General features: G+C 44.5%; 1 protein-coding gene across 1 annotated transcript in view; it reads right to left on the bottom strand.

Annotated features, from left to right (window-relative positions):
- The window catches only part of LOC144783914 (vomeronasal type-2 receptor 1-like), a 236567-nt gene that overhangs the window by 23891 nt on the left and 195455 nt on the right, over positions 1-17221 (bottom strand). The window contains 1 exon segment of the mRNA XM_078662652.1: positions 15311-15602. Within this exon segment, the coding sequence (XP_078518778.1) occupies positions 15311-15602 (292 nt within the window).

The raw sequence follows: 17221 nt of genomic DNA, 5'->3' as shown, positions 1-17221 counted from the left end.
CATGCAAGGAGGAGCAATGATTGAAGCATAGGGCATACCCGCAGATTTTTTGCTCCTCAGTACACACTAAAAACAATGAGGTGGCGCTCCTTTTTCAAGCATCGATACTCTTTCTCCACCATGACACTAAAACTGACAAAGAGAGGAGGTTCTTGATGGTTGGGGGAGAGATGTGGGGATGATCATGCACCATAGCCACAATTTATGCAGCTAACACAGGTCAACATGATTTCCTAAACTTATTCCTTGCCACACATGAGGAATTTGCACGGGGTGACATCCTATTGTTCGAATATTTCAATCTGTTATCAGATTCGGCTCTTGACACTTCACACTCCCATAGGGCATTGGGGGGGGGTCTTCAGCAAACCACTTAAAGGTGCTTTACAGGGGTTGGGGTTAGTAGCTGCTTGGAGAGCAGCCCATCCCGCTACCCAGGATTACTCCTTCTCACATTCACATAGGAAATACTCCAGGATCGACCATGCATTCATAAGTCAGTCACTTCTCCACACAGTAGCAGGATCCCAGTTCCATCCGATTTGCCTCTCTGATCATGTTCCATTAGAGCTGGTCCTTTATTGGCCTGCCCAACGCTCCAAATTAGCCAGGTGGTATTTTCCCTACTTCCTTCGTAGAGATCAGCTTCTTAGGGATGAGTTACGAAAGGCAATTACAGAATTTTTTTACCTTAACGACCCGGAGCAAACCTCCCTAGCCAACAATTGGGGAACCTTCGAGGCAGTTATTCAGGGGAAGTCTATCAAGCTAGAGGGCTCTCTCAAGGCACAATGCAAGGGGGAACACCTTCTCCTTGAGTGTCAGCTTTGAACGGCTGAGAATGACCATAAATCTAATCCCTCGGTCCAATCCCTCGATAAGGTTACACAGGTCAAGGGGAAGCTTCAAGCTATTTACACTAATTGGGCTGAAAAGATCCTCCTATGCTTACAAGCACGCAGTTATGAGGGAGGGGACAAGGTGGGTTCGTTATTAGCATGTCAAGTATGAGTGAGGTAGGAGAAGGATTATATTAAACACATAATCTTTGGGAAAGGGTCTTCCACCACAGCGAGCTGGGGAAAGCCAAAGCCTTTGGGGAATTTTTGCATACCTCAAATCAATTAGATGTGCAAGTCCAAGACCAATACCTTGAGGCCCTAGAACTTTGCCAGGTTCTGAACTCCACCAATGAAGAGTTAAGTAGACCCATTTCTGCAGAAAAGGTGATAGATTATCTTAAGCTCCAAAAAGCACTCTGCCTGGAATTAGTCCCCTGTCTGGCGACGCTCTCCAACAATATCGCTGTCACTCACAAGGGGACACCTTCAATGAGATAGGTGGTGCTCTGTCATCCCCAAACAGGGGAAAGACCCCTCTAGCTGCACCTCTTACAGACATATAGTGCTCCTGAATCTGAACGCCAAGCTATATTAAAAAATCTTGGCCTCACGTCTGGAGAACGTCATGCTATTCCTTGTGCAGCCAGCCCACATGGGCTTCATCAAGGGGAGGCAGACCCATGATAACATCAGAAGAGTAATTCACATTATTTATTTATGGGATTTTTAATGCGCAGCTACTACCCTGAGGTGTCTAGGCGCAGTGAGATACTCTAAAATACAATAGTAAGGACACAGTCTTATTGATTGAAGAGCCAGGTCTTCAAAGCCTTGCGGAAGCCAATGAGGGTTGGCGCAGTTTTAATGTCTAAGGGGAGTGAGTTCCACAATATGGGAGTTGCTACCAAAAATCGTCGGTCGCCCCATGTAGCCGTTCTTGTACGGGGTACAGACAGTATACAGCTTGCTGCTGATCTTAAATTCTTTTTAGGAATATACACCTGAAATGCCTCCTTTAAGAACTTCGTTCCAGTCCGATGGATAGCCTTATAGGCAATGCAAAGGGCTTTGAATTTGATCCTGCTCTCCACTCTTAGCCAGTGGAGATGGCGTATGGCTGCCGAAGTGGAGTGGCGCCTGGGGATGTTGAGCACGATCCGTGCTGCCATATTTTGGACAGATTGAAGCTTATTCAGGATGCATTTATGCGTGTTGAAAAAGAGACCATTTCCATAGTCAAGCTTGGAAAACACTAAGGTGGTAATCAGTGTTTTTCCTGCTGATGCTGGTAAATACGGCAGGAGTTTTAAAAAAAATTTCAGCATGAAGAATGCAGCAGAAACCACCTTGTTAACATGATATCCAAACGATAGCTTGTTATCAAAGATCACTCCCAGATTCCTAACCATGGTAGCTGGGACCGGGGGAGGGCCCATCTGACTGGGCCACCATATCGGGGACGACTCTGGGGAAATATTACCAAAAGTCATGACCTCAGTTTTCTCCGCATTAAGTTTTAAGCAGTTACTGTGCATCCATGATTGTACATCCAGTAACCCCTCCTGAAGCTTAACTGCTACCACTGGGCCGTTCTTATGCACCGCCAGCACAAGCTGGGTGTCATCTGCGTAGGTGGTTAAACGCATCCCATGAGATTTGATGACCCTCGCCAAGTCTGCGACATAAATGTTGAAAAGCGTAGGACTTAACGAGGATCCTTGAGGGACCCCACAAGGCAGTTCAGAAGTCGATGAGTAATGGTTACCCAGTTTGACTGCCTGCTTACGGTTAGCTCAAAAAGAAGCTATAAGATCTTTGGCCAGATGGTTAATCCCAAGGGCTGCGACACGGTCGACCAAGATGACGTGGTCGACCGTGTCAAAGGCCGCCGACAGGTCCAACAGAGTAAGCACTGCCGCTCCTCCCGAATCCATGATGTCTCTGATTTCATCGGAGGCCTTTATCAGTGCTGTTTCAGTTCCGTGTTCCCTCCGGAACCCGAACTGAGTATCATCCAAGAGTTTGTTTTGCTCAATAAACTCTGATAGCTGTTGGTTCATAATGGCCTCTACGATTTTAGCCGGGAAGGGAAGGCAAGCAATAGGTCTGTAGTTGGCCGTAATGTAGGGGTCTAGAGAAGGCTTCTTAAGCAAAGGTTTGACAATAGCCTTCTTCCAGGTCTCAGGGTAGACACCAGTTTTGAAGATGAAATTACAAATATCGGTGAGCGGCTGAGTGATGGTATTAAGTAGTTGATTCATTATGGTAGGAGGACATGGATCAAGCGGAGAGCCGGATTTGATTTTAGCAACAAGCGTGCTGACCTGATCTTCAGTGACTGACTGAAACTGAGCGAGGAAAGGGTGAGTAGGCACTAAATGAGTGAATGGATCAATGGTTCTTCCCACCGGTTCTTTGGAAAAAGTGGAATAGATATCCATCACCTTAGTGGTAAAGAATGTGGCCAGTGAACTACAAAGTTCCTGCGAATTCTCAATTACGGGTCCAGCCGGAGGATTAGAGAGAGAACTCACCACTTGAAACAGCCTCCTGGCTGAATTCTGTGCTTGCTCAATTTGACCAGTAAAAAAGAGATTCTTTTGCGTAATGACAGCTTTCTTGTATATCGCTAACGCATTTTTATAGACTTGCTTAGCGGAGGGGCTGTAGTGCTTTCTCCAACGCCTTTCTAAGTTTCTACAATACTGACGTTGGAGTCGCAACTCCTCTGTATACCACTGGGCAGATGGAGTAGCTCTATTTGGGCGATAGAATTTTTCAGGTGCAACTTGATTAGCAGCCTTCAGGATCCAATCCTGAAAATTAGTAGACATAGTGTCAGGGTCGCATGAACTTTTGGGGACTGATGACATTAGGAGATAAGTGAGGTGTGGAATGTCTGCGTTTTTCCACATCCGCGTCCCCACTGAAGACCGGACTTTGGTCTGAGAGGGTTTGGAGGGTAATGATTGAATCTTAAAAATAATAGCTTGGTGGTCAGACCATACCAAAGGTAACACCGCTGACACATCAATGCCAGGATTATTGGTGAATAAGCCGTCCAGTGTGTGTCCGGCCTCATGCGTAGGGCCCCTCACCAGTTGCTGCAGTCCCATTGCCTGCATATCAGTGATGAGTTGGGCTGTGTCTTTATTTTCAAGGTTTTCAAGAGGGAAATTAAAATCCCCAAGAATCGTATAATCCGCGGATCCTATTACTAGTTCAGTGATTTCAGTGAGTGCAGCTAAAAATTTAGTTCGAGGACCCGGTGGCCTGTACAAAAGTGTCCCTTTGAAGGCTTGCTTCTGCGTGAGATTAATGGCAAACGCAAAAGCTTCACAAATAGTGCTTTGAATGGGCTCGAATTTTGCGCGATAGGTGTCCTTGTAAATAATGGCTAAGCCTCCACCTCGCCCAGAGATTCTGTCTTGTCTGGCCACACAGTAGCCTTCAGGGGTGGCCAGAACAAAATCAGGGCCAGATGCCTCATCTCCCCAGGATTCCGTAATAAAAAGAATGTCCAGTTCCTGGTTAAGAATACACTCCCTGATATCCAAACTGTGTTGGGGGAGAGAACGTGAATTAATCAGTGCTGCCCTAAAATACTGTTCAACTAAGAGCGGGGCACTGGTGATTACAGGTGAATACGATGTGGTGTTCATCGCGGGCAGAGGAGGTGGAAGGGTAAAAGCGCAGCCTACACATGATTTGGGTGTAGATGTCAGGTATTTAAGGGGCGGTAATACTTGGCAGGACCTACCCAAACCTGGGTTCAGCTCTTTCAGCTGTGCGGAAGTATAAAGTAGGGTTGATGAAGTGTCTTGGATAGCAGCAGGACCAGGGGTGGTAGCACTGGGCCCGGATCTGGCTCGGACGGGCGCAGACGGGCTTGTCTTAGGCGCGTCTTCGGCGCGCGCCCGCTGCGCTAGTCCGCTGCGCATCCTAGGCGAGCGAGGACTAAATAGCTCTCTCCCGGAAGTGGAGAAGAGCTAGAACGTGTCCCGACCCAGCCCCAAGATGGCGGCTGGTGCTCGTGGACGGCTCCGAGTGCCCTATTCCCTCCGCTCTGGCGGGTCGGGTAGGTGCTGTGGTGTGTGTGCAAATAAGCAAGGATCAGTGCAACAATTACATCTTAACGCTAGTAATTTTAAAAAGGGTAATTTTTAAAATCGCATGGTATTTTTAAAATCATCACAAGCAGCCTACAAATCGTCTAAATACAGTACTAGGTCCTAAAATACAGCGCTAGTATATCGTGACGGCAGTTCGTGCTCTGTGGAGTATATCAAAAGTATTATTGAGAAAACACAGAGGAAGGCCATACCTGCGGCCTTTCTCTCGCTTGATGCAGAGAAGGCCTTTAACCGTGTTGATTGGGTCTTTATGACCTGTACACTGCGTCGGTTTGGTTTTACTGAGACCTTCATTGCAATTGTACGGGCGAATTATTGTGCACCGCGATCCATGGTCGTGGTAAATGTGATTGCCTCTGAACCTTTTTACCTTTCTAGAGGAACCCGGCAGGGGTGCCCTTTATCCCCCCTACTATTTGCGCTCAGCATCGAACCTTTCGCAGAGCACATTAGGTCCAACCCGGACATAGGGGGGTGTTCCATTTGGCACAGATCAACACAAGATATCCCTCTTTGGGAATGATGTGATTCTTCCAGGTACGCGGCCACAGTCTTCTCTCCCTGCGATCCAAGCTGAGCTGGCCTCTTATTAACAGGCCTCAGATAACCTCTCAAAATCCTTCCTTCTTAACTTAATGGTGCCTGAGGAGTCCACGCAGGATATTGAAGGTGCGACCCCTTTCTGGAGTGTGCACAAAGATCACATATCACATATCTCAGCATCAAACTCATTCCCAAGCTGGAACACCTTTATGGAGCCAACTACCTTCCTCTGCTGTGCCAGCATAAAGCTGATCTATCTAGCTGGAGGTCAGCCTATCTCTCCTGGATAGGGTGGGTCAATGCCATAAAAATGAACATTCTCCCACGTTTATTATATGTCTTTCAGGGACTTCCGATTCCAGTAGCTCGGGCGCTTTTCTCTGAACAGAAAACAATGATTACAAGTTTATTTGGCTGGGGCAGAGGGCACTGCTCTCCAACCGTGTGTTAACTAGTTCAAGAGAAGAGGGGGGATTGGCTTTGCCAGACTTCCTGGGATACTATAGGGCAGCTCAACTTATGGGGATTACAAAATGGTCTCTCGGAGTGTTGGAAAAACTTTGGCTCCATATAGACGGACAAATAACAGGGAGAACTATCAGGGACCTCCTGTGGAAACACAAACACAATCGACCATGCAATGCCTATATCAGCAACCCTTCATCGACCACCTTTAAGGTTTGTGATGAGTTAACCAGATCCACCCCTCTTATCATCTTCCCTTCCCCCTGTGCGCCCATTCATTTCAACCGCGAATTTCCTACGGCACTAAGGGAGGGGCAATTTGAGGCTTGGCGGGAGGGTGGCTGTCTTATGCTCTCTCATCTGTTTGAGCAGGGGAAACTGTTGACTTTTACTGAACGTGTTCAAGCCTTTCAACTCCAGCCATCCGAAGAATTCCACTATGTGCAAGTAGCATTGGGTCCTACAACCACAGATATGGCAGACCGCCACTAGGGATTTACTTCCCATCTGGAAATGTGCACAGTCAGGAGCCTCTACAAGGGGGACCATCTCTTTCCTTTACTCACTCATACAATCTTTGGGTTCTCACCATGCCCCTAGACACCTAAGGTTCTGGGATGCACTTTAAGTCTTTTAAGCACCCCATTGCAGAAGAAACAATGGACCTTACTATACAGGGATACTCCCAAGATTAATTGCTCCATGTTTTTTAAGGGAGGCTCATTACAAAACTATGAACAAATGGCACCTGCACCCTTCAGAGGCTACACACCATCTTCCTTAACTCCTCAGGCATGTGCTGGAGGAGCTGTGGGTTTCTAGGTTACTTCAGGCACATCTGGTGGAACTGTCCTCGCATGACACCATTCTGGAAGGAGGCACTTTCTCAAATCAAACTGATTCTGGGCTATTCAATTCCAGACACACAAGAACACACTCTCTTGGGGATCCGGGATCCCAACTTGAAGCTCCAAATGCAGGGGGATCGGTCCGTGAAGTGGCTGTGCCTCGGGGATGCAAAGATGGCGGTAGCAGTTGGGTGAAAGGGAATAGATGCCCCCTCTCTTACCCAATGGCACACCAGGCTTTGGCGAGCAATGGCGATGGAAAGAATGGCAGACATTGTAGAAGATTTTCAAAAGGGATTTTACTATGTTTGGGCCTCCCTGGTTGAATATCTATCGGAAGGACTGCCTCTATTTGCATGTGGTCCGAAGCTGCGAGCTCTCCAACTTTCATATCTAGAGCTTCCATTGTCTCCCCCGTTTCACTGAGGGGGAGACCGGAGTCGAGGAACTCCCCTCTCCCTGGGTTCCCGCCTTCACCTGCAACTACAATTGAACTTTCTCTGACCGTGACACCTTAGTTTGAATATTTATGTTTATTGTTATGAGTTATGGGGGATAGGGGGGGAGTGTGGAAAGGTTCATTGCCAAGGACTTATCTAACCTCCCACAAGATCACGATGATGTCTGCAATGTGTGAGATCTGGTGGAGACCTGGGAGGTATACACTAAGCATATTTAGAGCTTGCCGAATCCTAGGCCACAAACTGTATGTGATACTTTAGCACTCTGTAATTTTCAGCATATACAATGCATTGGAGTCACATTTTTTCTGTGTACTGCTTTATCTTTGAAATCAATGAAAAGATATTTGGCAAAAAAACCAAAATAAAACATGCGTAAAAGTGTTAAAAGTGAATACATTTCAATGTGGAAAAAGGGAAAGTCGAAAATATTACAAAAAACACCCAAAAATAACCAGGTCTGTCAGTGCTAATAGTGGGCAGAGCTCGTGGAGTAGAAAAAAACTCTGCTGCCCTACTCAGATTTCCACTTGTGGCAAGAGGTTGCACCTGTTCCGTTGTGTTGTGAATGCAGAGTGCGTCCGCGCGCTCCAAAATCTCGTATGAACTGCAGTACTCGGTTCTCAATTGTGGTTTTGCGTTCTAGATCATGCGTGAACAGCATCACGTGGTCCACATGGGTGCGCCCATCTTATTTTTCTGCTCTCTGCTGGAATAACATTTTATCTGTCCTTAATCTTTGTAATCATCCTCCTTTTTAGATTGAGCCTAGTGCAGGGCGCATGTGCTGCTCTAGGAGAGGGCCACTTGGAATCACTCCAGATTTTCGCTAAACTCGTGCATGTGGCTTTTTATTTTCCACACATTCTATTGGCCTTTGCCTGTGGCTTTCAAAAATGAAAGCACGCAATTGGCCAAAGGCGGGTGCATGTCCAACCTTTTCTATAAATGTTCAATCCCATGGCCTCCAGCTCTCGGGATCAAGTAGGGGCGCACAGGGCGCCAGCTGCATCCCTGGCTCATGTTGCTTTCTCTTTCGCGGCTGCACTTGATTTCAGTTCCATAAACAAATGTGGGCTATCTCGGCACCTTTCTGCTCTGGCGCTGCCTTTGGCCTTATGTAGTAAAACTGGCCTCGGTGCCCTTGAGCACTAATCAAGGTACTGTCAGCCTTTTAACGGCCCGGGCCTATTCACTATCACTGGCCCATCCGCGCTCCGGGGGCGCACGGCACTAATAAACATCTCAGTCCTGCTGAACAGGCTCTACAATTGCACTAGGGCACCTGGTTTCATGTTTTTTTTTTATTAATGCACTTGGGCACTGCTCTCCCTAACAAGGTGACCGTTTTCATTTTTTATTTTATTTATGCACTCAGGGTTTCGCGGCCGTGCTTGTTTAAATTGTATTTTCGTTTCCTCTGTTACTCCTGTGCACACTCCCCATTGCTCCGGTCTTCCCCAGTGTTCACTCTCCCACCCCTGCTCTAGTGGTGCGTCACATAGCAGGATGTCCTCTGTCACAGTCACTGCTGCCTCCTAGTCAAGGACCGCCAGTGCACACCCACTCAGAGCAGGGAGGCTTGAGCTGCACACGGATCCGTGCCTGCTCTGACTGCTGTCAGAGGGCTGCTCGGTTTGTACTCTTTTATACATGGCGCAGAGAGGCATTTTTTTTGACGTAAGTAGAAAATTAATTCGGAATTTACCTTTTTTCGGCTCATGCTCCTGCCCCCCCTGCACATTCGGTTCCAGTTTTCTACTTTGCTCCTGCCCCCCTTCCCACCATGTTCACCATACTCCTGCCTCCCTCCCGTTGTCTGCATTTCCTTTCCTCTATCAGCCGTCCCACACCGTGACTCTGATCACTATTTCTGCAGAGCGGCAGAGCACACAGGATAATGTGCAGCATGACTAACCACTTATACAGTCCCAGATGTGAGACATAATGGATATGCCAATGCTTGTTTACTTTTCTACCCCTAATTTCATGGATGGATGCACAAAATGATGGTTTGGAGAAAAGGTTCCTATTTAATGGGTGGATAATGTATTGGACATTTTGGTGAAAGAATGGATGGGAGAAAGTAAAGCTTAATCATGGTGGCTACAGTTGAATTAGAATGAAAGGCTGAATGATTATTTGGATTGTTTGGATGAGTAAGCATGGCAGCTCTTCTTCTCATGAGGAGCATGCTGCTAATCTACTCCGCCACCGCATGGCATTTTTGCCAACTATGACCAAAGTGCAGTTTGGGTCAACTGCAGTGTTGTCTGTGTATTTTGCATCTGCTTCAGTTTATTGCGGCATTTATAATGTTTTCAATGCATGGCAAACTGAACACACAAGATGTATTGTGTTGTCCCTTTGCCCACTCAGTCACCTTTTAGTACTTCACTTCTTTATTTTTTCATAAATTCTTCCATCCCAGCCTACCAAATTTGAAAATCCATTCTTGGCATGTGCCACATTTAATGAAATACCCATGTGAAGTGATTCCAGAATATATTTCATGGTTTCCCATATCAGATTTAATTTACACTTGTTCAGATTTTTACCTTTCAAATTGAACCATGACCGAATAAGCCAGGGATGATGATAACATAAAACATAACATAACATGGGTATTTTTAAAGTGCATACTCACCCGTAGCTATCTTGGCACTCGATAATAGATGTTTATTGTTACCCAACTCAAGGTACTCATTTTATCAAGCTCATAGGAATGAAAAGCTGAGTGGACCCGTCAGTATTTGAACCTGTGACCATAAGGTCAAACACAGATCCCTGCAGTGGATGCATTCGTCTACTACGCCAACAAACCTGGTGATGATGAAAATCAGTGTAGTGGCGCTTCTTTTATATATAAAAAAGCTCTACCCTACCTGTCTAATCCCTCTACCCTACCCTTTGCACTAGAGAAAATAAAGTTTCCTTTCCTTGGTTATTGATCAGCAAATTAATTTGTTGGAAATACATGGTGGTGGGTGAGGCCACAGAGGAAAGTTGGAGTAAGTGAATGATTTCATGTAAAATTTGGCATAGATGATACACAGTGATGCATGTGCCGAATAAGATATATAAAGCCCATTCCTTGACCTGTAGGGCAGTCCATTAGAATTATTTTCTCCAACATTTACTCACCAACAGGGTAGAAAGAGCAATGCATTTGGCAAAGAGCAGGGCCATTGGAATTAGATATAAATATTTGGCAACTGCAGCTGCAGACAGTAGCAAACTAGCTCCATATAATGCATTTTTCAACTCAAAGTGTCTGACTCAATTTAGAGTTACTTGAAATGCATTTAGAAGAACAACATGAATCAAATCATAGTTTGTTTAATCCTGTGATGTAATCCTTTGCCTGTTTATGCTTCTCTGCCACACAGTCAGTGCTTTTTCTTGTATGGTAACATGTGTGGGTAAAACATAAAATTGGCCTTGTGACTCCGCTATTTATAATCACATGAAATACATTCCAATAGCCCTAGGGGACCTCCAATGTACTTTTACTGTGCCGTCCAGTAATTTAAAACAATTGTTAGCACAGAGCATTATTTACATTTTGTCTTTTTTGTTTTTTCTCAATACAGCTGCTCCTGCTGGCCCAGGATGACCACCCACCAGCCAGGAGATAGCAGCCCATTTGTGGTGGGAGAGGCTGGAGCATATCCATCTGGAATACCGTTGGCTGGTAGTCCTGGAAGAGGTGGAGGAGGAAATTAACCCACAACAGCCAGCCCCCAGTGCAGTTGTATCCTCAGCCTGCAGCCTCCCGACCATCGCACCAGCTGTAAGTCAACTGCTGCCACCACATTGGCAACAAGCCATTGCTGCACTGCATCCTGCAGTGGCTGGACACTATCGAGGGCCGGATTACCATGATGGAGCAGAGCCTGGACCAGCTCCAGACCGAGATCCATAATGCCCTTTACTAGCCCTTTTTTGTTTGGTGGGAGGGATTTTTGTTTGTTGTGGCTGGGTGGAGATGGTGTGTTGTGCAGTTCCTATAAATCTATATAGGATCTGCATGTTTAGACAACATAAACTGTGGGACTGGTGTCCAGACTGATTCCAGACACCCCCACTGAATATGTTCGCCTGTATACCAGCTAGCTCACAGTGCCACTATGAACTCCTTTTACCAAGGAGAAAAAAGTTTTGGGAAACCATCGAACATGACAATCCTGTCCCCTTAGGGCTCATGGAAACAGTACAGTACTTTTCGCTCAGTCACTCATGCTCACTTTGTCTCAGAGAGATACACAGAATAAACGGTGGGGACGTTTTTAATAAATATTTATTGAACCAGCATTATTCTGTATAAAATATGTGTGCTGCCACAACCAGAAGACAGAAACAGATATAAATGGTTATAAGCACCAAAAGAAGAAATAGATGATAGACATCTAACATAGTGCTAAAACAAAAGATATATGAAAGTATATAGATACATGACAGTAATAATGCGTACTCCTATGATGCTAACCCTAAGTAGATGTACCTAATTGTACCGAGCATCTAGGATAAAGCCAACCTCATTACCTGAAGTGAGAAAATGAAGGACCCCATATTGCTCTCAAGTTGGACACCCCGTGAGGGATGTCAGACCACTGAGTCCTGGAAACTGTGTGCAGGGACCTCAGCATCTCGTGTCAGTGTATCAGCAAGGAAGTCTCTCCTCTGCCTGCCCCAGCAAAGATATGGTGCTTATATACCCAAAAGGTACCTTCAGGGGTTTTACCTTGCTGTGTCTAAAAATGTATATGGTGCAAGCCGGGGGAGGGGTTATATATGGGGCTGAACTTTGGGGCCATTCTTGTCCCGAGAATTTACCCCAGGTAGAGAACAACTTTTTAAAACACTTGTTGAATCTCCCAGAGAGTACCCCGCTAACCCCACTCCGATTAGACCTGGGGCTGATGGCAATTTCAGACTTGCTCAACCTTAAACCCCTGATGTATTGGCGCCGTTTGTGGGTAACCCCAGAACTCTCTTCTTATAGAGAAGAACTTTTCAAGGTGATGAAACTGCGGGGGGCTGCTAACCTATTGTGGCTGGCCCATATTAAACATACTTTCATCAGTATGGGGCTACGGGATCTCTGGGAGGACCCTGAGCTCGCCTGTTCCTCAATATCAAGAAAAGAACTAACAACCCTCTTTGAAGAATTTAATCTGGCACAGCTCCAGAACTGTCCCAGAACAGGCAAGCTGACTATAACATTCCTAGAGATAAAAGATAGGTCTCTATTTGTGCCGGCCCTTCATGATATCAGACCAGCTGCCGCCAGAAAACTCTACCTTCAGTTTAGGCATGGGGCGTTGCCCCTTCGCTGTTTCACCCACAAATGGAAGAGTTTGCAAGCCTTAAATTGCCCGGCTTGTGACTGCCCTGTTGAAACAGTACTCCATGTGTTCTTCAGCTGCCCCAGGCACTATAATGCCAGAAAACGTTGGCTGGTGCAGAACTGCAGGAACCTTGGAACTAGACACTGTTCAGAGACATTTAGGATCCTTAAGTATGACACAAGTATCCCTATTGTTTATTCAGTCGCAGGCTTTTTGTTTTCCATGTGGTGCTCCCGTAGGTATTACCTAAAATCTTCACATCAGGTGATAGATGCTCCTTCACAAAAAGTTTAACTATTTTATCGCTCTGCAAGTTGGGTAGTCCTTCTCATTGGTCTCTTAATGATGGTCTTACATTTTAAGTGTGTTATCTGCTCTTACAAAAAGGTGTGTTTATCTGTTTGAGGAACTATGAATTAACAAGTTTACTTTTTAACACTTGTAAGATAATGATGTGGCCACCTTTTTATAAATCTTTTTTTACGATGAATATATTTATTTATTTATTACTCCCATTATGCACTTTCCATAGATGAATTTTCAGCCTAATTCCCCTTCCCTTCTTTTCTATGATATGATCTGTGACGCTTATTTATACTTATACTTGCACACAAATGTGTAAATGTACCATATGGCTGTTTTATATTCTCAGTTTATATTGATTGATTTGTTTTTTCTTTTCTCGTGTATGTATTTGATGTACTTTTGAGGTCACATTGACTGAAATAAAGTTTATCTTGACTTGACTTGACCTTGCTGTGTCACATTGGCCGAGGATGATGATAGGGATGACCCTTACACATAGGTATTATGCAGAAGATGCAAAAAATAGTAGCCCTGCTGTGATTCTTTGAATCCTCATGCATAATAAATGATGATGATGATTACGCACTTGTAAAGCGCACGACTGCCCGTAGGCATCTCGGCGCTTGTACGAATACCGCCGAGGAACCCTTCCTGGCCTTTCCCTGTGAGGAGCCCACTCCTGGGCACCCCCAAGGTGAAGTCAGGCATCCTCAGCATTGTTGGGGCCGTTGAAGAGATTAAGCAAGCTATTGCCCAGAGGTGGACTCATGATTAGAATAGGCACCGAGGCGAGAATTATCAGGTCCGGGGAAATTTAGCCCGAGACCCGCCGAGGCAGGAATGTAATCCTGGTCCCAGCCAGACTACTGCATCAGGGTCTGCCGCTCTAACCATTGAGCCACACTTCTCTCTAAATGAGGCTTGTTGCCAGGGAAAGCCACATGACATTTATGCAGCACCTAACTAGGTAAAAGGTCAGCACAAACCCATTATGTAGTACAATGGCAGGGTAAATGTCGGTGAAAGTGTAGGTGACTACCCAGGTCTAGATTGGGGAACATTGCAAATAATAACAGGTAGGAAGGCAGTTGGGGGATGGAGGAACTTTTTCTTGGACATTTTGAGTTTTGGGTCACTTTTGGTTGGGGTGGGCATGTTATTTGGGTGGAGAGCTAGGGTTTCTTTGTAAATAAGAAAGGGGGAAACAATTTTTTATCTAAATGTATGCCTGAAGTAGTTTCTTTTACTTTTATTTTCCATTGCTGCCTCCAAGAAGTTTTACACAGCCTGTTTATAGAGTTATGGAGTCTATGCTTATACTTCTCAAACTATCTTGACCTGCCATGTTGACCTATATTGTGCACAACTATCTAGATAAAAAACAGTAGAAATTAATGTATTTCTTACTAAGTAACGTCATCTTTACTAGTTGTCTTACCTGAATATAAATGCAGCAATAAAAGGGTAGGCATCACAACTAAGCCTGGGCAAAGTTCACGTGGAGCTCCGCGAGCAGCGGAGTTTCTTTAGATACATGCATTCTGCGGTGATTTTCAGTGCCAGGTGCTTGCCTGCACTGTGCAATCATTGCGAACGGCATCATGCACATCACAACCGGGAGCTGCTTCCTTTCTGCCGTTCAAGTCGATTTTTATTAGAGCGGCAGATTTCTCAATGCGAGTGGGTGGTTTCTCAACATGAGCAGTAGCGAGCATACGTGACCACTCGCAATGAGAAATCTGACCTCCTGCGTTGAGAAATCTCTCCGGGAGCTTGATTGTCCACGCTCGCGTGAGCCAACTTGATGTTGTTGATCGCGAACGAGGAAAAATCTCGCCAGGAGGTGGATTTTCCTTGCACGCACTTGCTAACTTCACGTTGTTGAACGCAAGTGAGCGGAGCAGAGTTCACCACCAAGACTTACTTAGAAACCAATTAGTACCTCTTAATGCTGCAGGTTCCTGAACCCTAAATACTCCTTACTACCCTGTAATTCTACCCATCACAGAAACCAAAACAACCTAACTGTCCATTAATACTACCCAACTTGACTCCTAGAACTCCTTACTTCATCATAGACTTCCATTACTGAACAGACCACCCATGCAGAACACCAAAGAGTTCTATATTATTTTAGCTCATTACACCTTAGATCCATTGTACTTGTAGTGTGTGGTAACTTATCTTGTTGTAATGTATCTCGTTATAGTGGTAAATGCATTGTTGCATCTCCGCTGTAATGGTTATGCATTTTTTGGTGAATGGCATTTGCCACCAACCAGCTTTAAGCCATCCACAACACATATTACCATTATTCATTCATTTGTGACATAGGATCTGAAAGAGTACCTCATACTGTACCTGAGTAAATCTCATGGCACCAAGTAGTCTGGCCATTGGTAACGTTACTATTGAAGGGGCGTCACCAATGATGCCAGCAAGCTTTGGTTTTGATTGACAGCTGTAGTTGGGGATGGTCTCTTTCCCTCCAGAGAGCTGAAGCAGAGTTCCGCCTATAGCCCCCACCACAGAAAAACAAGAGTCATAAATCCGAAATCCCAAGGTGGTGTTGGGTAAAAGTTGGGAATTTTGATTGATTTCATTGATGGTGAAGACCATTGCAAGGGCACTTTGATAGTGTTCAGTGTAAATCCTAGAGAAACAACAGAAACACATAGAAAGGATTGAGAATTTGAGAATCGGCATAAAAGATTGCATTTTCACTTAGGATTTCATTTGTACTTCTGCAGGCGGTCCTTCCAGAGTGGTGGACGGTGCACCACCACCCATCAGATGTCAATCATCCACTAAACTGGAAGAAGAATGTTTACCAAACATGCTCCTGATGTGATGGGATACTTTTTGCAAAAAGATTTTGGCATGACACATCTTACATAACCCTGCTTGTTATGTTCTAGTGAAAATAACAGTCAAAGTGGGGTTATTGTTCTGCAAAAGCAAAAAGAATGTCCCTGATGCATTAGTAGGTATATTTCTATTTGTCACTGTCATTTTCTTCTGTAATTGCCTAGGTATGTACTTCTATGTATGGTGGACTCGCTTTGGAAAAAATAGCATTGTATGTTCTACCTTAAATGGTGCAGAATTTCCACTTTCTGAACATAGTCACTTTGTAATGTTTCTCAAAGTGGGAGTCTGCTGGAGCTCTGGCATCAACACCTGTTGTTCCCCACCTCTAGGTGAGGTGGCAGTGTGCAAGGACATGTAAACTGTGTAACATTCTGATTTAGGACAATTCTTCTCTTCTACCAAACTTTAAATGACCCTCGCATTGAACAAGAATTTATCTTTTGATAATCATATTTTCCATGGTTTAAAATACATCAAAGGATAGCTAAACTGGCTACAAAAAATGGAAATAAGAATATACCAATATTAGAGCATGCACAGTTGTATGCAATTGATAAGCTTTAGGTATATGTAGTGTACCAGAAGTGTAAAGATTTACGCCTGGTTTGCATCAATTTTTTATGCAAACAAAAGAAAAAGAGCTTTGGTATTTTGAAAGCAAAGCAAATGTTGATTTGCCTTGCTTTGTAAAAAACAAAAAAAGAAGTAGCACATTAAACTGTAGGAAATAATCAGCATTGTAATGTTAGCAACCTGCTAATTGAGGTTAAATCTTTATTATTCCAAAAACAAAGTTTTTTATTCTCCATTAATTCAACCCATTAACTTTGACCTGTACCAACATGTCAACTGTCATTACACAGGCTACTATCTCTTCCTATTCAATCCCGATGTAAGCATCGTAACATAAAACAGATATAGTAAATAGTTTAGGAGAAAAATAAAAGTAATAAATGAAAACAATATGCCAAATGTAATTAACATTAAATCTGTATTTAAAATACCTTCTTGTGTGGTCCACATTTTGAGGAAGGGTCAAGATTCTATTTAGTGGTCCAGCCTACTATACAAAATACTCACCCAATAAAATTTAAGGGCGTTACAGGCCCAAAACAAGTGGGATCAGTCTACTTCTACATCTTGGACACCTTTCAGCAATCAATTGAAACATTTTGGTCAAAGCACAAGGTATTAAACAAAGCATCCACCCATTGAAAAAGGCCATATGCTGGAAAATTGTGGCACTGAGACAGGTACAACTGTGACTTAAGTACCTCTCCCACTTTTGATCGCTAATATCAATCCCTGTACGTTGCATACATTTTCTCCTTACCTCATCAGTTGGCTGCACAGGTTCTGGGGTTAAGGTCTGGTACAAATATCTAACCAAGAGGTTAACTT

Source organism: Lissotriton helveticus, chromosome 10 (genome assembly GCF_964261635.1).
Source record: "Lissotriton helveticus chromosome 10, aLisHel1.1, whole genome shotgun sequence".
In the NCBI taxonomy this organism is placed as follows: Eukaryota; Metazoa; Chordata; class Amphibia; order Caudata; family Salamandridae; genus Lissotriton; species Lissotriton helveticus.
Note: the sequence above shows the minus strand (reverse complement) of the source record. Positions and strands in the feature narration are given on the sequence as shown.